Source organism: Dendrobates tinctorius, unplaced genomic scaffold, assembly GCF_039654945.1.
Source record: "Dendrobates tinctorius isolate UK_male_01 unplaced genomic scaffold, ASM3965494v1 ptg000160l, whole genome shotgun sequence".
Taxonomy (NCBI): domain Eukaryota; kingdom Metazoa; phylum Chordata; class Amphibia; order Anura; family Dendrobatidae; genus Dendrobates; species Dendrobates tinctorius.
This window is the reverse complement of record NW_027361827.1, coordinates 25120158-25144059: the sequence shown is the minus strand read 5'-3', so window position 1 is coordinate 25144059 and position 23902 is coordinate 25120158. Positions and strand designations below refer to the sequence as shown.

Sequence of the window (23902 nt, the reverse complement as noted above, 5' to 3'; positions counted from 1 at the left end):
TGACAATGATGCATGATGAGCCTGAAGGACAGCTTCAATTTCTTTCAAACTTGATTGGGACTGCTTATCCAGGATCCGCAATATCCTGCATTGCAACCTTTCATCCATTTTTCTTAGCCTTAATGTAATTTTCCAAGTTTTGGACCTCCGACCATGATGTCTTCTGATCTGCAAAGGCTTCTGTTAGTTCCTTAAAATGCTGCTGTGAATGATGTGGTGAATCTCCATTTCACATATGAAGTGGGCGTAGACAAGTTACCATTCCCAGACATCCTATTTCAAAAGAATTAGAATGGAGAACTAATTATGCAAACATACAAAAAAAACACAAATTCCCTTCTAACATGGGAAAGCAACCATTCCATCCCATGTGAGACAGTGACTAGCGTTATTGTGAATGGCCGGTATGTGTCGGAGAGGCGGAGGTCCTCTGCTCTGTTAGCCTGGAAGGTTTCTCTGGGACCTGTAGTTCCACAAGCCTTATTTAGTTTATGAGGGCTGGGCTTGCAGGTTAGCCGGAGAGCTGGGTGGGTCGAGCTAACCACCTACCTCCCATCAATGGGTGTGTCTCATGGGATACAATGAGACTGTTGTTTGGTCACTTGGTCTCTGTGCTGGAAGGTCCTGGAAGAAGACAGGCTTTCTGGAAAGCACATGGAGGAGGACATGTGCCTGCAGAGTCTGTGACGGCTATCCGAGTTGGGGAAAACTACCGTCCTCCTGAGGGTCTGGAACTGACGGGTTGGAGCTTGTCAAGCAAGTCATAGTATGGGTCAGTGATCCCAGTAAGGCACTTTCCCTGGAAGTCAGGACTGACAAGAAGTCTGCATGTGGAGCGGAGCTCCTGGAAAGTAAGCTCGGACAAGGGGGTTGTAGGAAAGGCAGGCAAGTGTATTTGCTATTGGAACACAACATGTTCCGTTGATGTAAGGAAATGGACTATACTTTATGCGGGTTTATGCTGTGTAAATAAACTGCATGGACTGTTTAAGTGAAAAATCGTTCCTGTGTGCCATCCCGCTGCCAAGTAAGTGTTCCCCAACCCATTCAGTGAGCGTTATCTTACACCCACTAAAAAATAGAATCCCAAAGGGCCAATATATGAAATTATGGAGGAATTGCTCTAATAACACCAGTTTTGAATAACAGGCAAGGGACCTCAATGGGGTATGAAGAAAAGGTTACATCCAGAGCATACAGAGAAATGCAGTCTAAGGAGCACACTTCCCGGTCCTTCAAATGGACAAAAATATTGGTGGTTTGGTTAAATCATTTCCACAAATTACCTATAAAAAGGGTAGATCATTGAGGGACAGGCTTGTACCCAGCCACTACACACCACAGGAGGATAGAAATTTACTAAAAACTGTCACAAAAGGAAACTAAAGATGTATTGGCTGTGTGGCATGCAAGTTGATAACGCAAGGCAAAAGCTTCATGAGCAATGTGACGAGAGAAACATTCCTGATTAGGTCTTTCATCAATTGTAGATCCAAAGGAGTTACTGTATCTGCAAAGGCACATGCCAGTGCCTTATGGAATATGTGGGAAAAGCGAAAAGAGCATTGAGAAGGCAGGTAGGGGAACATTTGCGGGATATTGTTAGTAAAAGAGACACACCCTTAGCCAGGCAGCATGGACACATAGAAGTAATGAACTTCATGGGGATTGAATGTATGACGACCCCCCTTAAGAGGAGAAGACTGGGAAATAAGGTCCTACAGAGGGAAACTTTATGGATATATAGACTACAAACCACTACACCTAGAGGCCTAAATGAACAAATTTCATATAATTTTTTTTTGTAGGTCGAGGGTCAGAAGTGTAGGGACATCCACCGTCGAGTCATATAGAGTATAGAGGATAGACTAGACCAGTTCTTGATTAGGGCTGTTTTGGTTAGAGCTCTACTCATAGGGATAATCCACCCACCTTCCTACACACTTATTGTATAGTCCCATTATTCGATCTTACCATCCCCCTCCAGGTGTATAATTTCTCTGCCTGGATATCACCTGGTACAACAAACAAGAAATCCCTAATTTTCTCATGCTCCTTTTGAGTTGAATGTGCTTTTATTTAGGAAAATCTTGCCTTCAATATGTTTCTTCAATACTATAGATGCTGTGATTAACTTTCTGCCAATACTCGTTTTAGGGTGAGTATATCACAGGTGATTAATGCTTGTCACTTTGTCACTGCCTATACTCCTATATTGCTTGCCTTATTATATATAGTATAAAAACGAATGCATGGGCCATGCACATACAGTGAAGAAGTCGGTAAGACAGTGTTCACACCACCAAGAGACTGGAACACAGAGAAACGCAGTACAACAAACGTGAAAAAGTACTCTGGTGTAAAAAAATTCCAACAATGTACAGCTAGTGCTAGTAAAAAGATGATAACAAAACAGGGTATTTAGTTGATACGTTTTTTGCAAAAAATATACGCTAAGCCGCTCTACCAACGCCAAGGTATACCCCCTCAGAGCAGTCCTATCCAATGTATTTAAAACCTGACCATGTGAACAGTACCTATATGAGCAGGGTTCAGAGAGGTAATGTCTGATGTGAGCATGATGTGTGAGGCTGGTTTCACACTTGCGTTTTTTTGCGCTGCGTTTTTGCGCATACATTTTTTTTCCTATACTTAACATGGGTGCCCATAGTCATGCTTTTGTACGTGTTTGTATGCACATGCGTTTTTTTGTAGTGTGTGCCTGAGCGCACAAAATGCATCCTGTTGCATTTTTTGTGCGTCCGACCAGTCTCAAAAAAACGCATGCACACGCAATGCGCACAAAATTCACCCAAAACACATTATAGTCTATGGGAGCGCTGACGTGCGCATGGTCATGGGCACATCTGCGCAAAAAAAGCATGCGCAAAAAAACAAGAAAACGTATAAAACCGCATTATGTGTTTTTTTTGCGCGTTTGCACTGCGCACGCAGCGCAAAAAAAACGCAAGTGTGAAAGTAGCCTTAGACAGCTTTATATGTGCATGGCCTACATGTTGTACTGTGTTTATCTGTGTTCCAGTATCTTGGTGGTGTGAACACTGTCTACCGACTTGTTCACTGTATGTGCATGGCCCATGCGTTCGTTTTTATTCCATTGGTTTCTTGCTTTTGCAAGTCTTTGGGAGGTTTCCACCCCCCTCCCATGTGGGCAATGCACATATAAAGCTGTCTCACACAGCATGCCCACATCAGACATTACCTCTCTGAACCCTGGTTATATAGGTACTGTTCACATGGTCACGTTTTAAATGCATTGGATAGGACTGCTCTGAGGGGTATACCTTGGCGTTGGCGGAGCAGTTTAGCATACATTTTTTGCAAAAAAAGTATCAACTAAATACCCTGTTTTGTTATCATCTTTTTACTAGCACTTGCTGTTCATTGTTGGAATTTTTTTTACAGCAGAATATTTTTTCACGTTTGTTGTACTGTGTTCCAGTCTTATTATATATGGTGCCTGAGCGCACCTATTTTGTAAAGCAAGCATTAGCTACATGGATTCGTAGCCACCTCACTACCACCAACCCGCTCGGTGTCTCCTGTGTGATGAATACTGCAGTCTCTGGGTCTCCTTTGTGATGTACATATAGCAGTCCCGATGTTTCCTATGTGCTGTATACAGCAGTCTCAGTGTCTCCTATGTGTTGTATATATAGCAGCCACAGTGCCTCCTATGTGATGTATAGTGTAGACTCAGTGTCTTCTATACAGTGTGTATGTATAGCAGTTCTAGTGTCTCCTATGTGATGTAAACAGCAGTCTTGGGGTCTATGTGATGTCTATATAGCAGTCTCGGTGTCTACTATGTGATGCATACACAGTAGACCTCACACTGTTTGAGTTCTATAAATGTAACGTGAGCAGTGATGAATTACCAACTGTAAAGAGACTGGCAGTATAATATACAATGTGTTCAGAACAATTTACTGCTGCAAGTTATTTACAAAACTTATCGCAAAGAGTCGACTGCGCTCCAGACCGACGCAAATCTGGGAAACTAGTTGCAAGTTACAACATCATCAATACCACCTAACATCACACGCCTCACCAAAAAAAAAGCAGTTCTTTCCATCAAATTGGGGGTGAGCTAATTAAATATTCGACCAAATGTAACAGGGTAAATTTCAAGTTGATAATTTTGACTGTTGTGGAGGGACGAGCCAACTAGCCAAACTTAAAGATGATATTTGGGACTTTGGGTTTTCTGGCTATGAAGATATGAACTTACCAGCAGGCACTTGCTAACTACCTCCCTGTGATGATGTGTTCCACCTCAGGCACCAATCTCTCTGGTTTTATTTGATCTCATGTCAGCAGTGCAGCTCTTTCACTTCCAGTCTTCTCTGTCAATGGGGCATCACTGCCAAAGTCATGCTGATTGACAGCCAGCTCAGGTAGGCAGTGGGTAGTTGGCTGTGAATCAGCATGCCATCATCAGTGACATCACATCGACCGAGTAGAAGAGAAGAAGCTACTCTGTCAACACGACATCACCAGAAGTGGGAAAAATCACCGGCAGGAGTAGTTCATGGCAGATCGTCTCAAGGTAAAACTGGCAACTAGATAGGAGCTACTTGTCATTAAGTTATTAGCTCTGTAGTCAAAAAGTCCTAATGTCCCAAATAACCCTAGTAATTATACTCATTATTATCATTTTGTTTTTTATTAATTTTTTAACTTAAAGGCAATCTATGAGCAGGTTTTTGCTATGTAATCTGAAGACAACAGTAGATAGAGGCTGAGACATAGATTTCAGGTATGTGTCACTTGCCAAAGGTGCTGTAGTTTACTAACTGTGAGAGATTTATCACTAAGAGATTAACATTGCTTTTTTGCTTTTCTGGCAACTAAGCACCTCACTGTCTTTGGATATTGTGCATGGAGAGCCTGGTGTGGGCGGGGTTAGGTTTCTCAGCTCTGCTTCATTCTAAATCTAAAAGCTCTGATTATGTAAGTGATACATTGTTGCACTGAGCTGCTCATTGCCTATATCATTCTGCTCTCATATGAGGTAGCAAAAACCTGCTGACAAATTCCCTTTAATATTGAGCAGAATTAAGCCTATTGACTCTCTGCTACGGCTAATACATGTTAAGATAGGGCTTATTGTAACATGTATTCTCATAGAAGCTAAACAAAATCATATACCGTAGTTTACTGCTTTTATAATTGAGCAACTGTAACTACACAGTGCTATATAATATGATGACTGTAACACATTAAGAGGATAACAACTTTGATGCGAGTGCTTCTTTAAAGGGGTTGTCCGGTCATCTGTTGATAGTCTGCAGTCACTGCCTAGCCGCAAAATTCAAAATTCTTACAGTGTGTACACTGCACTCTGCACTCCGCCAGGATACTCTGACCTTGTCGAGAAGAGCAAACGGTCGCATGACCAGAAGTATATGATTTGCATATTTATGACCACATTCCGGCCAGACGTGACCGGCCTTGCTCAATCAACTTATATTGAGCTAGGCTGAGCATGTCTAGTCGGCACATGACTGCATGTATGCAAATCACTTACTTGCAGTCACCAGACCGCCCGCTCTCACAAGCAACACTGAAGAATCCTGACATTGTGCAGTGCATGCTCTTTGAGAATTCAGAAGTGTCAAGCCACAATGAGTAACTGCAGGCTTTTGGCAGAAGACTGACAATCGCATTAAAAGTATTAGATTTTTTATTTATTTTGTGACATATAATTAAATTACCTCAAGGCTTTTATATAGTTATAATGGCAGAGACATGTCCATCTTTTTTATATCTAAAGATCTAGGGAAAGCCAGTTATCACCTATCCATCGGATAGCTGTTAACTTATAGATCAGTGGGGTTCTAACTACTGAGACCCACACCAATCCTCAGAACGGGGATCTTATATCACCGTTAGAATGGAGTGACGGTGCGCATGTTTGGCCACCGCCCAGGTCATTCCTTATGGGGCTGCTGAGCACAGCACTCTGCTTTTTCCAGCAGCTCCATAAAGTATGAATGGAGCGGCAGTCAGGTAACCAGCCTATTACTTTATTTTGCAATGGGCATAAACGTGCCCCTGTTGGGAATAAATATGATCTACTTTGCAAATTGTAGTGTGTCTCAGTGGTTGGATCCCCACCTATCTTGTGGATAGGTGATAACTTGTTTTCATCGGACAGCCTCTTTAACGTATATTTGTTTCAAATGTGAAAAGGATAGTCAACACCCCAAGAAATTATTCAAAGTTTTTGCAGGACTTGAAATAATGTAAGAATGTTTACAGAGCAGAGCAATATCATATATGAATGTGCTTCAGATGTGATATCATACATGGCATAAATGTAGCCGTGCACATGGTCCTAGGTTTGGCGATTTTTATGGTAAATGATTTGTAAATGTGATTTAAACAACAGAAAAATTTACGTAGGACTTGTCATGTGTGTAAAGCCTATTTTTCTTGGAATACAAATTTGGAAATATGTCTTCCCTACAGACAGTAAGTTGAATCAGACACAAATACATCCATAGTGCCCCAATATCAGAGCCCAAAACAGTTCTCTCATATCGCAGTTAACAACACCAGGCACATAAGATCTGAGATGTGAATTTATATTTGGATGCACAACTTCTGTAATATTTAGTTTCCTTGAGAGTTTTAATTAAAATAATCAAATGTTACGGTATATTTTAGGGCTATAGTTTTTGTTGTTTTGTTCTTTTTTAATTGATTTGGGCCCGTCCTATACTTTTCTTTTTTTATAGATCCAACATAAATGAACCAATCACAGTGTTCCATGACAGCCCAACACACGTCCCACACAACAGAGCCATGCCATTATTGTGGCAAATAAGCTAGTGCTACACATATGCCAAGCACAAGTTGGCATTTTCATTGAATTGATATGTTTTACAAAATTAATTACCTGAAAACATAGGTCTATGAGTTGTCCTTGTCCTGTTAGGTTCAAATTTTTGGCAGGGCATTCTAGGACCATTTTTGCTTTGTTGTTTTGCTAAAAAATAAATGTGATATGAAATAAACAGTTAATTTATGAGCATACTGGCATGGTGAGCAGACGGCAAATCATGTCCTACGAGGAACTGTTAAAGGATCTGGGAATGTTTAGCTTGCGAAAAAGAAGGCTAAGGCTAGTTTCACACTAGCGTTTATTCCACGCAGCGCACGGCGCCGCTAAGCCTCGCCCCCTGCTGGCTCCCTGCCCGCCCCATCCGGTCATCGCCACCTACTATCGCACATGGACGCTTGCGATCTGCGCACCCTATCTTTAGCATTGGGTGCGCAGATCGTGCGCTGGCCGTGCGCTAGTAGTATTTTGGCGTGCGCTGCGCACTTTTGAAGGTGCGCCCGTGTGCGCCGAACGCAGCATGTTGCATTTCGGCGCTCGGCGCGCCTTCAAAAGTGCACAGCACACGCCAAAATCCTACTAGTGCACGGCCAGCGCATGATCTGCGCACCCAATGCTAAATATAGGGTGCGCAGATCGCAAGCGTCCATGTGCGATAGTAGGCGGCGATGACCGGATGGGGCGGGCAGGGGGCGGGGCTTAGCGGCGCCGTGCGCTGCGTGGAATAAACGCTAGTGTGAAACTAGCCTAAAAGGAGACTTAATAGCTGTCTACAAATATCTGAAGGGATGTCACAGTACAGAGGGATCATCATTATTCTCATTTGCACAAAGAAACACTAGAAGCAATAGGGTGAAACTGAAAGGGAGAAGATACAGATTAGATATTAGAAAAAACTTTTTGATAATGAGGATGATCAATGAGTGGAACAGGCTGCCACGAGAAGTGGTGAGTTCTCCTTCAATGGAGGTCTTAAAACAGATGCTGGACAGACATTTGTCTAAGATGTTTTAGTGAATTCTGCATTGAGCAGGGGCTTGGACACGATGGCCAAGGAGGTTCACATCTGTCTGAGATGGTTTAGTGAATCCTGCATTGAGCAGGGGGTTGGACATGACGGCCCTGCATGTCTTTTCCAACTCTAACATTCTATGATTCTGTGCTGGAGTTTTCAGAAATAGAAGCAAGATCAAGCTGACTTAACGAGAACATATCATATATAAAATGCTATTGACCTGCAGATATGGGGTTCTGAAGCTGCCTGGCGCCTGCACGAGAGCCCCACTGTCGTGAAGAAATTAGCTTTATTCCTCCCAGCAGCCTCCGGCTTTCAGTCATAGAGGTGCCGCTGACGCAGCCTCACTCACCAGCACTGTCTGTCGGCTAGCGATAACATTGGTGTTCCATTGCTTTATATCTGGTAGTTATCATTAATACTTTGCTGTGATGTACATGCACATTTCAGGATTGTTAATGTATATTTCCACCCTTCCAACCTTTATGAAGCTTTAGGAGGGTTAAAGTTATCAAATGTGTTATCTGGACATGTATTTTTGGAAGCATGTGCTTACCTTTCTTTGCTCCAGCTTCTATTACAAAGTCAGAGAATCAGTGTAAAGGTTAAAAGTCATATGAAACTGAAGAAACAAGTGGGAGAAATTGGTGTCCAATGCTTAAATTTACAATTATTTGTTACATACTAACTGTAAAGGGTTTATTCATATAAGAAAGTGGTGTTTTAACAGACAGCATGATTATATAACATCACTTAGCTCTATGCACACATCTGCGTATAGACTGAAGGCTGTAATGTAGATCTGTGCATGCATAGGTGTTGGTACAAAGCCATTTATAATCCACTTACGTTATAATGTAACTTTAGGATACAATGTTAACTGTAATTAAAGGAACCTGTCAGCAGGATTGTGCTCAGTAAACTACAGACAGTGTCAGGTTGGTGCCGTTATTCTGATTAAAATGACACCTTGGTTGATGAAATCAGTTTTGTGGTTGTTTAATCTTTATTTTCAGTTTTCAGTTAATGAGATTCTCGTGCTTCAGAGCGGCCTGTGGGGGGCCTTCATGTGGTGCTCTGCTCAGATATGCATCCTTATAGCTTATGACGGGTCACTAATCCCTCAGTGACCTTCCACCTATTTTAAATACTGATTATTATGCTATTGTTTGGCACCGGTGACTGTGCTGTAGCATGAACCAATATATAATATGCATATCTTCATTTTATGTAGGCATTTTGTTTTGTTGAAAAAAAAATTATCTTAATCAAAATGGTGTCAGCGGCCACGCCTGCGCAGTAGCAACTATTACGTTCCGATAGATGCTACTGCACATCAAGAGGCTCCATCAAGATGGCGCCGGCGGCACCTGCGAGGTAGCATCTATTGGAAAGTGATAGATGCTACTGCGCAGGTGCGGCATATTTTGGCGTCATTTTGATTAAGTTAAGTTTTTTTCCCAACAAAACAAAATGCCTACATAAGATGACTATATACATATTTATACATCGGATCGTGCTACAACGCAGGCAGTGCCTGCATGCTGATTGTTTTGTTTTTGCTTTTTTCAAAGAATAGTATATTCAGGGTGTAAAATAGGGGGCAGGTCACTGAAGGATCAGTGAACTGTCATAAGCCCAAAATATGTAATCAGAGCATCACTTGAAGACCTCCCCCCACAGGTCACCCTGGAGCACGAGAATCTCATTAACTCAAAACTGAAAATAAAGATTAAAGTACAAACCACAAGACGGATTACATCAACCTAGGTATCATTTTGATCAGTATAACAGCGCCAACCTGAAAGAATCTGTAGTTTACTGAGCACAATCCTGCTCAGGTTCACTTTTATAATTACATATACAGGTGCTTCTCACAAAATTAGAATGTAGCCAATACAAAAAGTGAAACTCATATAGAGTCGTTACAGAGCGATTTATTTCAAGAGTTTATTTCTGTTAATGTTGATGATTATGGCATAACAGCCAATGAAAACCCAAAAGTCATTATCTCAGTAAATTAGGATAATTAACAAAAAACACCTGAAAAGGCTTCCTAAGTGTTTAAAAAGGTCCCTTAGTCTGTTTCAGTAGGATCTACAATCATGGGGAAGACTGCTTATTTGACAGATGTCCAGAAGGCAGTCATTGACACACTCCACAAGGAAGGTAAGCCACGAAAGGTCATTGCTAAAGGAGCTGGCTGTTTGCAGAGTGCTGTATCCATGCATAATAATGGAAGGTTGAGTGGAAGGGAAAATGTGGTAGAAAAGGTGCACAAACAACCTGGATAACCGCAGCTTTGAAAGGATTGTTAAGAAAACGCAATTCAAAATTTTGGGGGAGATTCACAAGGAGTGGACTGCTGCTGGAGTCGTTGCTTCAAGAGCCACCACACACAGACGTATCCAGGTCATGGGCTACAAGTGTCACATTCCTTGTGTCAAACCAATCATGACCATTACGCAATGCCAGAAGCATCGTAACTGGGCCAAGGAGAAAAAGAACTGGACTGTTGTTCAGTGGTCCAAGGTGTTGTTTTCAGATGAAAGTAGATTTTGCATTTCATTTGGAAATCAAGGTCCCAGAGTCTGTTGGAAGAGTGGAGAGGCACACAATCCAAGCTGCTTGAGGTCTAGTGTGAAATTTCCACAATCAGTGATGGTTTGGGGAGCCATGTCATCTGCTGCTGTAGGTCCACTGTGTTTTATCAAGACCAAAGTCAGCACAGCTGTTTACCAGGAAATTTTAGAGCACTTCATGCTACCCTATGCCAACAAGCTTTTTTGGAGATGGAAATTTAATTCTCCAGCAGGACTTGGAACCTGTCCACACTGCCAAATGTACCAATACCTGGTTTAAAAATAACATATCGCTGTGCTTGATTGACCAGCAAACTCGCCTGACTTAACCCAATAGAGAATCTATGGGGTACTGTCAAGAGGAAGATGAGAGACACCAGACCCAACAATGCAGAGGAGCTGAAGGCTGCTATCAAAGCAACCTGGACTTCCATAACACCTCAGCAGTGCCACAGACTGATCGCCTCCATGCCACACTGTATTGATGCAGTAATTGATGCAAAAGGAGCCTCGACCAATTATTGAGTGCATTTACTGAACATACATTTCAGTAGGACAACATTTCGGATTTTAAAATAATTTTTCAAGCTGGTTTTATAAAGTATTCTAATTTACTGAGATTACTTTTGGGTTTTGTAGGGATTCACTCTGGTAGGTAATGGCAGGGCTGCAGTAACGAGGCAACACATAGGCTTAAAGTCCAATTTCAGTGGTTTAATGTCATGTTGCAAACAGCAGATTAACAGAAAGTAAGGAAAAACATAAATATACTCCAGCTTGGAGAACCACTGGTCCAAGACTCACCCCATGCACGGGACGGGCTTAACTAAGCGGCTGCCAGGTCCGCGGCATCCGCCAGGTGCCATTCCCAGGGTTCTTGAGAGTCTTGCTGCTATAGTCCTGCAGCACAGGGATCCTGTATACAAGTTCAGGCTAAGTCCAGCCAAGCTCCTGTAACTTCCAGACACACTCACCATGTGCCAATCACCAACCTCCATTACATAGCTCATATCCCCTCCCACCAGTGAGGTAGACATCACATGGGCTGATCACGTGACCCTGACATCATCGCAGATCCTGTCTTTAGGGAAAAAACCCGGACAAACATTAATCTGCGGAAGAAATATATCTATCATCCAGTAAAACACCCTTTACTGTACCACATACCTCCCTCCTATGTTCAACCCTAAGGAGGAGGACACATGACATACAGTGAACTCTGGACAGGACATCTGCATTCCCCTGTAGTCTGAATGCACGATGTTCTACTGAAAACTTAAAATTTAGCAGGGACAGGAACCACCTGGTGACTCGTGCATTTCTCTCCTTAGCTTGACTCATCCATGTAAGAGGAGAATGATCTGTCACCAACCGAAATGTTCTCCCCAGCAAATAGTAGTGTGGCGCCCCTGAGGCTCAGTCGCCACAGAGGTACTGCACCTTCTCCTAAGGTGTAGTGCCCCACCAACTAGGTAAGTTGGGAACTCCTTTCCACACTCCAACACCTGTATCCTACACACAGGATAGTTCAGCACTGATCACATTGCGGCTCATGCTTAGAAGGTAGCAGAGCACCTCTGGTGATTCCTTGCTTCGTAACACGAGATGTGCTGGGAGGTGGGTGGAGTTGAGATCCATATAAAAGAGTGGGAAGGTTTAGAATTGCAGGTCAGTCTGACGGGAGGTCAGGCGAGAGGAGTTCAGTTCTGAAGTTAGTTTTGAGTTCAGTTTGAGTTCAGTTTAGAAAGAGTGCTGCAGCTGCCTTGTGATCTGAGCCAGCTGGCACAGGAAAGAGAAGAGAAGGAGAAAGACGTAGAACTGCAACCTAAGCTTCCATAAGAGAGAGAAGAACACCGCGGAACGAAGGAGTAGGAGAACAGAGAGGAGTTGTGGGTTGGAAGAGGAACCCTGCCTATAGGTTCTCAGCGCAAGGCCGGGGCCCGGTCCCCGAGGTTGTATAGACACTTATGGTTCTGCAGCAGACACCGGTGGAGTAGTTGGCTGTAAATGCACTACTCCCATCCAAGACTTGGGACACAACAGCAACACGGATAGAGAGCCGGGATCCAGGACGTCCCCGATCAGGCTACAGCTGTCTGTCATACAAGAAGAGTTGTTAGGAACATCTGACAGGAGGAACTTCAGAGTAACCACGGTACTGGAGCTCTTCACATTAAAAGGCGCGATAGAGGAGTCGTTCAGGACAGGTACTTGTTGGCGGAGTGTTGGAGAGGAGAAGCCTGACTTGCCCGGGAGGGTGATTGAGTCTCGGCCCCAGAGGGCATGGCACGGAGGCAGGCACCAGTGTGTACCACGAACAGTGAGTAAAGCTTTGGAACTACAAGCCCTGGTGTCTTCCAGTCATTGTGCACCAACGCCGTCAACACTGCTACATCTGGGTATCATCCTTTACACTACCTGCGCCTACACACTGCCCTGGGGTTACAGCTTCACCTGTGGGGAGCTATACCATCTATGCTGCAACACACCATCAGCCCCAGAGGATCTGCCCGCAGCGTTGGCTTAACATCTTGCTTGCCAAACACCACAGGTGGCGTCACAAACTATTCCATAAACTATATTACAAACAACCATCGACTTGGGCGCCCAGGGCCACGGACCGGGTCACTGCTGCTGTGACACATCCAACTGACACCGGCCCGGTACCGAGTACCCCACAGCCCTGGGAGGGCGACCCAGTAGCGCAATGACTCCAGTGCCCACTTGATGGCCAGGCACTCCCCACAATATTGTACCTGGTTTCAGCTGGGGTAAGCTTCCGGCTTAGGAAACTAACGGGATGCTCTTCCCCGTTAACCTCCTGAGACAGCACGGCACTGAGCGCTATCTCAGAGGCATCAGTCTGCACAACAAACTTTTTTTTTAAATTTGGAGTGATCAGTACTGGTGTACCACACAGTACCTCTTTTATCTTTGTAAAGGCCTCCTCTAACTGATCATTCCAGTGGACCATCACAGATTTCTTTCCCTTTTAAGCAGTCTGTTAAAGGCGTGGACAGGGTTGTGAAGTTGGGAGTGAACCGCCTGTAATATCCCACCAAACCTAAAAAGGCTTTTACCTGTTTTGTTGTGAGGGGACGGGGCCAGTTCTGAATGGCCTCAACTTTGTTTACTTGAGGCTTGAGAACTCCTCTCCCAATGACATAACCCAAGTACCGAGCTTCCTACAACCCTATCACTTCTTTGTGTTGGCAGTTAGCCTTGCTTGTTGCAGAGAGTCTATCACTGCCTGTACATTTGCTAAGTGACTTTCCCAGTCGGTGCTGTACACAATAATATTGTCTAGATATGCAGAGGCATAGCGGCGATGGGGACAGAGAACAATATCCATTAACCGCTGGAACATTGCTGGCGCGCCAGGCAACCCAAAGGGTAACACCTTATACTGGAACAGCCCCTCGGGTGTTACAAAAGCTGTTTTTCCATTCACCGCCTCTGTTAGGGGTACCTGCCAATCACCTTTTGTGAGGTCCAGAGTTGTAAAATACTGTGCCTGCCCAAAACGCTCTACTGTGCCTGCCCCGAGGCATGGGGTAGGTGTCAAACTTTGAAATGTCATTAAGTTTTCTAAAATCATTACAGAATCTTAGAGACCCATCAGGTTTGGGTATTAGGACTATTGGGCTGGCCCACTTACTTTGGGACTCTTCTATGACCCCTAACTGTAGCATCATTTTTACCTCTTCCGAGATGGTTGTCACCGGGCACCCGATATGGCTTTAGACGGAATTTGGCCTGTGGCTCCGTGACAGTGTCATGTTGGATTAGGGAGGTGCGTCCGGGGAGCTCCGAAAAAACATCTGTACTTCGGCTAATGAACTCCCGGACCTCCTGAACCTGTCTAGGAGACAATGTATCTCCAATTTTGACCGCGGCTTGGGCTTCTCTTGCCTCGCCCCAGGGTAATGGAGCCTTCTCTAACTGAAACTCAGGCAGTGGACTATCAGCACCAAGGTTTTCTCTATCTTTCCATGGTTTAAGCAAATTAACATGGTAAACCTGTTCTGGCTTTCTCCGACCTGGCTGGTGTACCTTGTAGTCTACTGGCCCCACCTTTTCCATGATCTTGTAGGGTCCCTGCCACCTTGCAAGAAATTTGCTATCTACGGTAGGCACCAGTACCAACATGCGATCCCCAGGGTTAAAGGTTCTTACCCGAGCCTCCTGGTTATAGACCCGACTCTGTGACTGTTGTGCTGCCTCCATATGTTCCCGGACTAAGGGCAGGACTGTCTCCATTCTTTCTTGCATTTTTGCAACATATTCTATCACACTTTTGTGGGGGGTAAGTTGGTTCTCCCAGGGCTCTTTGGCTATATCGAGTAAGCCCCGTGGATGTCTGCCGTACAACAGTTCAAAGGGCGAGAACCCCGTAGATGCCTGAGGCACCTCCCGCACTGCAAACAACAAATATGGCAATAAGAGATCCCAGTCCTTCCCATCTTTGGAAACTGCCTTTTTTAACATGCTCTTCAGCGTCTTATTGAACCTTTCTACCAGACCATCTGTTTGGGGATGATAAACCGATGTGCGCAACTGTTTAACATTTAGCAAACGGCAGAGTTCCTTCAAAATTTTTGACATAAAGGGGGTTCCCTGGTCTGTTAAACTCTCTTGAGGAATTCCCACCCTCGAAAACATACCCATGAGTTCCTTTGCTATAAGCTTAGCTGAACCTGTCTAGGAGACAATGTATCTCCAATTTTGACCGCGGCTTGGGCTTCTCTTGCCTCGCCCCAGGGTAATGGAGCCTTCTCTAACTGAAACTCAGGCAGTGGACTATCAGCACCAAGGTTTTCTCTACTTTCCATGGTTTAAGCAAATTAACATGGTAAACCTGTTCTGGCTTTCTCCGACCTGGCTGGTGTACCTTGTAGTCTACTGGCCCCACCTTTTCCATGATCTTGTAGGGTCCCTGCCACCTTGCAAGAAATTTGCTATCTACGGTAGGCACCAGTACCAACATGCGATCCCCAGGGTTAAAGGTTCTTACCCAAGCCTCCTGGTTATAGACCCGACTCTGTGACTGTTGTGCTGCCTCCATATGTTCCCGGACTAAGGGCAGGACTGTCTCCATTCTTTCTTGCATTTTTGCAACATATTCTATCACACTTTTGTGGGGGGTAAGTTGGTTCTCCCAGGGCTCTTTGGCTATATCGAGTAAGCCCCGTGGATGTCTGCCGTACAACAGTTCAAAGGGCGAGAACCCCGTAGATGCCTGAGGCACCTCCCGCACTGCAAACAACAAATATGGCAATAAGAGATCCCAGTCCTTCCCATCTTTGGAAACTGCCTTTTTTAACATGCTCTTCAGCGTCTTATTGAACCTTTCTACCAGACCATCTGTTTGGGGATGATAAACCGATGTGCGCAACTGTTTAACATTTAGCAAACGGCAGAGTTCCTTCATAATTTTTGACATAAAGGGGGTTCCCTGGTCTGTTAAAATCTCTTGAGGAATTCCCACCCTCGAAAACATACCCATGAGTTCCTTTGCTATAAGCTTAGCTGATGTGTGGCGCAGAGGAATGGCCTCAGGATATCGGGTAGCATAATCTAGAACTACCAGGATGTGTTGGTGTCCCCTTGCCGACTTATTGAGAGGCCCTACCAGGTCCATTGCCACGCTCTCGGAGGGTACCTCTATAATTGGCAAAGGCACCAAAGGACACCGAAAGTGAGGCTGGGGACTGGTTACCTGGCACACTGGTCAGGAATTATAGTACCGTTTAACTTCTTCATGGACCCCTAACCAGTAGAACCGCTGCAGAATTCGGTCTAGGGTTTTCTTTTGGCTCAAATGCCCACCAAGTACATGCACATGCACTGAGTCCATTACCAGCCTACGATATGTCTGAGGTACGAGTAACTGTTCTACCATTTCGCCACGTATTTTCTCTACCCGGTACAACAAATCTTGGTTCAGCTCAAAGCGTGGCAACACTGTAGCTGCCCCAGGTTGTTGGGGTTCCCCATTGACAAACAGTACATTTTATCTGGCCCGGGCCAAAGTAGGGTCTTGGAGTTGCGCCATACCAATATTGTCACCTGCTATATTCAAGTCTGACAACTCGGGTCCAGTTGGCAAGTCTTCCACCTCTCCAGCCAACACTTCTATGGGAGAATTCTTCCCCTCCTCTACCGAAGGGAAGGTTACCCCTACCGCCAGCACTTCTTCCTCTGGGCCACCAGGTTCATGCCCTACTTCTGGAGAATATAATCTGGTTGCCTCTGGTGCCGGCAGTTGCTCCGTGAGTGGGACCACAGACGGCCAGAGCTCCGTAAATAAAGGAAAGTCTCTTCCAATTATTACCTCGAAATGCAAATTAGTCACAACCCCCACCTCGTGGCACCGCCTCCCCGCTGGCGTGTTGATCACCACTAGGACGGTGGGATAGACTTTTAAGTCCCCATGTTTACACAACACTCCAATTGTCCGACCCGTATGCTCACTGGTTTGTATTCAGCTGGCTCGTACCAGGGTTACAAGACTCCCTGAGTCCAATAGTGCCACAGCCGCGGTGCTTTCCACTTCAACCTGACACAAATGTTCCAGATTGGGACCTTTCGGGGTGCCCATTGCACACATCGGTTCGGCATAGTGGGACTGGCGATACCCAAAGTTTGTGTCCATGGGCTCAGCCAGGTGAGGGCCATCAGCTCTCATATGACCTGGTTCCTGGCACCGCCAGCAGATTATGGGGCTCCTTACTTCCCCAGATAAGTCCTGAGCGGCCTTTCTGGGCTCCGCTCGCCGAACCAGGGGTGGAGACTTAGGGAACCTTCCTGTTATCTTCTGAGGTGTCCCTCCCTGTAGCGCTTTGGTAGCCCCATACCTTTCTATGAGGTCTATCATCTGCATGGCATTAGTAGGGGATGACTGTAGGAGTGGGGCAAAGCCCTCCAAAACTTATCAGTCACTATGCGGTCCAGCATGGCCGTGGGGGACAACAACTCAGGCTGCAACCATTTTTGTAACATGTACAGCAGGTCGTAATACTGGGACCGAGCTGGCTTGGAGGGGGTAAATTCCAACTGGTGTACCCGCTGGGCCCGAACTATCACATTTTCCCCAAGACGTGCCAGTATCTCACCCTTGACGACCGTGTAGTCCGCCCTTTGCTCCGTGGGTATCTCATGATATGCTTTCAAAAGTCCTGGGGCCAGAAACGGAGCGATGATTTCTGCCCAATGGTCCCGGGGTAGCTTCTCTCTCTCAGCGACTCCTTCGAACATCTCCAGGTACGCCTTCACATCATCCGACTTCTCCATTTTTGGGAACCGCTGTACGAACCGCTTTTCGGACCTCATGGATTCCCCGGTTAGTTCCTTTTGTCTGTGCTGTTGTGATATGCTGTATCAACAGCTGATTAGTTTCCTGCTGCTGCTGCATAGCCTGCTGCTGCATTGCCTGCTGTCGCATGGCCTCCTGTTGCTGCTGCCACATGGCCTCCTGTTGCTGCTGCATAGCCTGCTGCTGCTGTCGCATGGCCTCCTGCTGCTGCATAGCCTGCTGCTGCTGTCGCATGACCTCTATGAGCGTTTTTACTGTGGCCTCCATTTCTGGAAAGTTCCCCGCCTGGGTCTCTGCCACTCGTTTCACCCAGGACATAGACTTGGGTACAAATCAAAAATAAGAAAAACAGCCTGGCCTCACTGCTTCTGCCTGCAATCTCCACCAATTGTAGGGATTCGCTCTGGTAGGTAATGGCAGGGCTGCAGTAACGAGGCAACACATAGGCTTAAAGTCCAATTTCAGTGGTTTAATGTCATGTTCCAAACAGCAGAGTAACAGAAAGTAAGGAAAAACATAAATATACTCCAGCTTGGAGAACCACTGGTCCCAGACTAACCCATGCACGGGACGGGCTTAACTAAGCAGCTGCCAGGTCCGCGGCATCCGCCAGGTGCTATTCCCAGGGTTCTTGAGAGTCTTGCTGCTATAGTCCTGCAGCACGGGGATCCTGTATACAAGTTCAGGCTAACTCCAGCCAAGTTCCTGTAACTTCCAGACACACTCACCATGTGCCAATTATCAACCTCCATTACATAGCCCATAACCCCTCCCACCAGTGAGGTAGACATCACATGGGCTGATTACGTGACCCTGACGTCATCGCAGGTCCTGTCTTTAGGGAAAAAACCCGGCCAAACATTAATCTACTGGGAGAAATATATCTCCCATCCAGTAAAACACCCTTTACTGTACCACAGTTTTCATTGGCTATAAGCCATAATCATCAACATTAACATAAATAAACACTTGAAATAGATCACTCTGTAATAACTCTATATAATATGTGAGTTTCACTTTCTGTATTGGAGAAGTGAAATAAATTAACTTTTTGATGATATTCTAATTTTGCAAGAAGCACCTGTAGATGTGGGCATGTTTTACTTTTTACATAATTTCAATTAAACTGACCAATGGGAACAATGTATCCCAATGTCAAAAATAAAAATCTCAATTACAAAAGTCATTTTATATCAAATTTACACATTGACAGGATCTTATTCATGTTTTTGCTCTTTTTATTTGTGATAATAGTATACATTGCTTCTATTTGTCTATTTCTTTTAAACTATTGTACTCTGACTATCTAAATATGTGGATAAAAGTGTTCCTTTAACACATTTCTGATTAAAAAAACTGTATATCTTTTATTTTACTTATAAAAATTCTAATAATTGATAACATATAGTGTAATATGTCCATCTAGAAAAACAATCTACCAAAGAAAATGCTCCGTAGAAAAGACTTAGAGAAATATCGAGATGTGGATGAGGAAGAGATCTTAAATAAGCTAACGGAGGAGGAAATAAGTGCTCTGGAAGGAGAACTAGAAGAGTTAGATCCAGATGTAAGTATCACTATACAGTATATATTGAGTTTTTAAATATTCTCTTTGCTAAAGCTCGTATAAAAACTATTTCATTTCAGAATTTAAGCTCTCACATATCATATAATATATAGCAATTGTACGAAGAGGCATGAAAAAAATCTGACAAGATATGTATTTTAAAGTCTCATTGATTCAAACAGCAAGTCCTTTACTTATGTCCCCATACTCCTTCCCATTTTAAAGAAGAACTCAGATCAAAGTTTTTATCCTCTTAATATACTGCCATCATCATATTATATAGCACTATGTACTTACAGTTGCTCATTTTGCCTTTCTACAGAGCTAATTCTTCTCTTTTCCATTAGGTCTATAATATCACATTATATACCCCTTTTTCCACCTTGGACATATAGGTATGTTCAAGGTCGCCTCCCTCTGTTTGATGTGGGCTCTGCCGGAGCCCGCAACTTTTCAACCACAAGTCAGTTGATTTTGTGTGCCCCTAACAGCCGCAGGTGGAATTGCCATCCACGCATGGCTGTTAACATGTTAAATGCCGATGTCAATCTCTGACAGCGGCATTTATTAATATGATTGCGCTTGAAGCACTTCACAAACCCCGCCCATCGGCGCCCGTGTCACATGGACTTTTGCAGAGATTCATGACTCATACAGGAAACACTTACCTTCTGTTTCTAAATAAAGCTTACAAGGATTCAGCTATTTAGTTTTTAGTCAAGTGATGTCATAGACCTAATGGAAAAGAGAAGAATTAGCGTGGTAGAAAGGCAAAATGACTAATTGTACGTACACAGTGCTGTATTATATGATGACTGCAATACATTAATAGGATAAAAATTTTGATGTGAGTTCTTCTTTAAAACAAAAAGTCTAAAATCAAGAAATGTATTCAGATTATAAAATAACCATTGCTTACCTATTCGATCACTTGCTGCTCCAGTGCTGTTGCTCTATTGGCCCCCTCTCACCTTGCAGCAATGATGTCACGCTCATAATTCCCATGACTATAACAGTCAATCAGTGGCCTCAGCGGTTACATGCCATACATCCAAACTTTTGCTACTGAGGCCAGTGACTGGAATGCTTGGTCATATACCTGATAAACCTGACATCATTGCTGAAGGAATGACAGACACCAGAACTGGAGCAAAGTGTGATTGAATTGGTAATGATTTTCTTCCACATTTTCCACTCTTGGCCTGTTTTTTTTTTCTTAAATCACTGTTAAACCTTGTATGCTGCCCATATGTTAGAGATTTTAGAAGGTTTTTTTTTTTTTGAAAAGTTTGTCATTCATGGATGTTTTGAGAAGGTTTCAATGTTATAAGTCAAAAAACAAATCCCCATTCAATCTCTTCTGTAATCTGCGGTCTCTCCTCGGCTTCCATTGATAGATCTAATATTCATGAACCTCTTTTTCAATTAAAGTACCTAAAAATGTACAAACAAGCCAACACATCAGGTCAGCTGTTCAACAGGTCTATGCCATTGATTGGCATCTGTCACAATAGACTATGTTTTAACGATTTCAGTACTGGAGAAAATGTCTTTCTTCTTAGAATGAATTATTGCCTGTTGGCTTAAGACAGAAGAACCAGACGAGCAAAACACCAACGGGACCCTTCCAGCGAGAAGCCCTGCTAGGCCATTTAGAAAAACAAGCCAAAGAAATGAAAGACCGAGAAGATTTGGTCCCTTATACTGGAGAAAAAAGAGGTACGAGTTGTGTCTACTTGCAGCACTGCTGACAGCTATGAGAAGAGACAATATAACCCAACCCTTCTATTAAAAGGCTTTGTGTAGAGTCGACTTGGCTTTTGCAGGGATGAACATTTGTTGAATGAGTAACTTTACCATTCTTTCTGTCCTGTGATAATGCAAGGTCATGACAGCTAAAAGTCACATATGTTGTGAGCTGGGAACAAGCCTTCCCTGCAGCTGTTTAATCTTTGTACGGATAATAACTCAATAAAATGGTGTAAGATTTTAGTAGATTTGTGAAGCAGAAAAATTCATCCCTGTTGTCTGCAGGTTATATTTGGCCTTGGTAAATGGTTGTTAGTCACAAAGCAGGACTGTCCCTTTGTTCCCTTGTCTGGTGGCAATCACTTGAGCTTTCATAACTCCTCCATAGAAGACAAAAATAGACACTGGAACATTCCCGTCTTTTTGCTATGCATGTGTTCTTATCTCTTCTGCTGACGATCCCACAGTTCTCAGAGCATTCATAGCTCTTATCTTGCTTTTAAATGCTCGTCAAAAGTTTCTAAAATTTCTTCAAAGCCTCTGAGATAGTATGTCTGTAAAATTATAATTATTTAAAGATTCTAGATTCTTTGCTAAAATAGCTTTTTTTCTAAAATGAGGGCATGAACTCTCAATTCTTGAGTGGGTGAGTTAAGAGATTGAGATTTTTGTGTTACCGGTTTGTTCTCACATATACAGCAAGTACTTCTATCTCAATAATGTGATTGTGACGAACAGCCCACCGCCGTTCGTCTACTTACGGGCGACACTAACGGGGGTCCCGCTGCCACCAAAACGCGACGGACAGCGGACCCTGTGTCACCACTATTTCACAGTCCCACCACTGACACGGGTGTATCAGCGGACGGAGGGACGAGACACAATGCCGGCACACGGCTATCACAGGCGCAGTGGGGCTTATCTTAGTTATCCCAACACTGGCACCATGTGACCAAAAATATCCAGCAAGCTAATCTCGCTCTACAATTTGCCGCAGGGGGAGTTTAATTTGGATGCCCCACCACTGCTATCAATCTTCCAAGTACTGCGGGGATTTATGTATATCCCACTTTCTCAGTTCCACTTTGGAACTTGCAGCTCTCCGGCGCCCCCCTTACCCTCAGGTCAGTCAGGGAACTGCACCTAGGATAATTGGTCGCCGGACGGGCTGCCTGTTGTGAACCGGCAATTAGGCTTCTGCAGTAAGGGAATTATGAATGCTGGTGCCGCAGACCCTTATTTAGCTATATAAGACCCTTCTAGACTGCCAGCAAGCCGCAATAGCCGTACACAACGTGCTGCCACCAGTCACGGTTACTTAATTCACAGTGTTAAATTAAGAGGGTCCGTGGCAAACCCCTTGAATTAGTAGCGATTATCTAACAAAGGCGTATAGTTCGAGTCTTAGAGCATAGAGACAGATCTAAATAATTATTTCATTTATTTTCCGAAAGAGGACAGTGATTACAGATAAAAGTTGCTATAAAATTGAGACATAAAATATGTACAGTACAGGTATAAAATAAAAGTGGAGAAAACAAAGAGAGTACACTCACAGTTCCATATTGTTCCTTAGGCAGACCATGCCGCTAAGGTGGGTGGAGGCGGAGCTGCACTTCTCCGCTCATCTGGGTCTTTCTAGCACGACGACTTGAGCTGTTCTGCCCTGGTTTTGTCCAGGAAATGCTTTATAGACTTGCTATGTGACATCACGGAGAGATGCATGCTGGGTTAATCCCACCTCTCCCTTTTGGATTTAGAATTACACTAGAAAACTTATACTAATCATAACTCCGTGGGGGCAGCCCGCACAGACACATATAGGGCATCATTGGTTGTGATTTGTTGAGTACAATAATTCAAGACCAAATATGCAGTAGTTCTGATACACCGTTTAGCTGGAACACATATCTCAGGTTCTGAAAGGATTAGGCTTCGCAAGAACCACGGCAGCGACGCTGTGACCGCCCGGATTACAAAAATGTGATTTTCATATCTCTAGGGTATTTGGTTCTTATGGTATAGTCTCTCATAGTTTTATTCGTTTCAAACAAAGAAGTTTTTCCCCGCTCTGAAGAGGAGAGAAGGAAACAAATGGTTGTAACAGCAGGGGGGTCTCCTATTACTAGTGCGAACACAGGCTGTAGAGGAGGGGGGGTGGCACTGCTCTGTGTGTGTGTGAAGGGAGGAGGGATGAAGCTGCAGAGCTAGCAGCCTGGATTGTCATATCTGCCGGATCTTTCTGGAAAGTTACAACAGAAAACATCATATTTTGTGGACAAAACCCCATACCTCACAGACATTGTACATCACAGTGATTTCCTGACCCTCCTCCATTGGCCACCACATCCAGAGAGAGGCTGAATGTAGAGGTAGCCAGGCGTATTCACTTCTCTGGGAGTTATCCAAAAACGTGCAGTAGTTTCTGTGACTCATGCTCCTTGTGAATGCTGAGAAACAAGGGAAATGGTAAGACTGTTCCATGAAAAACACCCACAGGAAAAATGCCCACAGACTTGAATGCCCACAAGGAAAGTTGCCCACAAGGAAAATTGCCCACATGGACAAACTAACAGCAGTTTATTAAAACAGTTTATTAACCCCCTCACAATATCCGCCGTACTTGTATGACGCATGTTGGAAGTGGGTATATGGAGCGGGTTCCCACAGTGAGCCCGCCCCATACCCAGGTGATGGCTGTATATTATAACTAACAACTAGAGGTGGTGCAGTACTTCGCCCGCGATTGTTAACCTGTTAAATGCCTCTGTCAATGCAGCAGCATTTAACACGTTCTGACGTGCAC

The 23902-nt window shown here is 44.1% G+C and overlaps 1 protein-coding gene across 4 annotated transcripts in view; it reads left to right on the top strand.

The window, feature by feature from the left end:
* Positions 1–23902, top strand: part of TMOD1 (tropomodulin 1) — a 186101-nt gene that overhangs the window by 4297 nt on the left and 157902 nt on the right. For all 4 annotated transcript variants that reach the window (XM_073549738.1, XM_073549736.1, XM_073549737.1 and 1 more), the window contains exons 2-3: positions 19207–19347; positions 20910–21066. In XM_073549738.1, the coding sequence (XP_073405839.1) occupies positions 19228–19347; positions 20910–21066 (277 nt within the window). In that variant the 5' untranslated portion in view covers positions 19207–19227. The remainder of the gene's footprint in view (positions 1–19206; positions 19348–20909; positions 21067–23902) is intronic.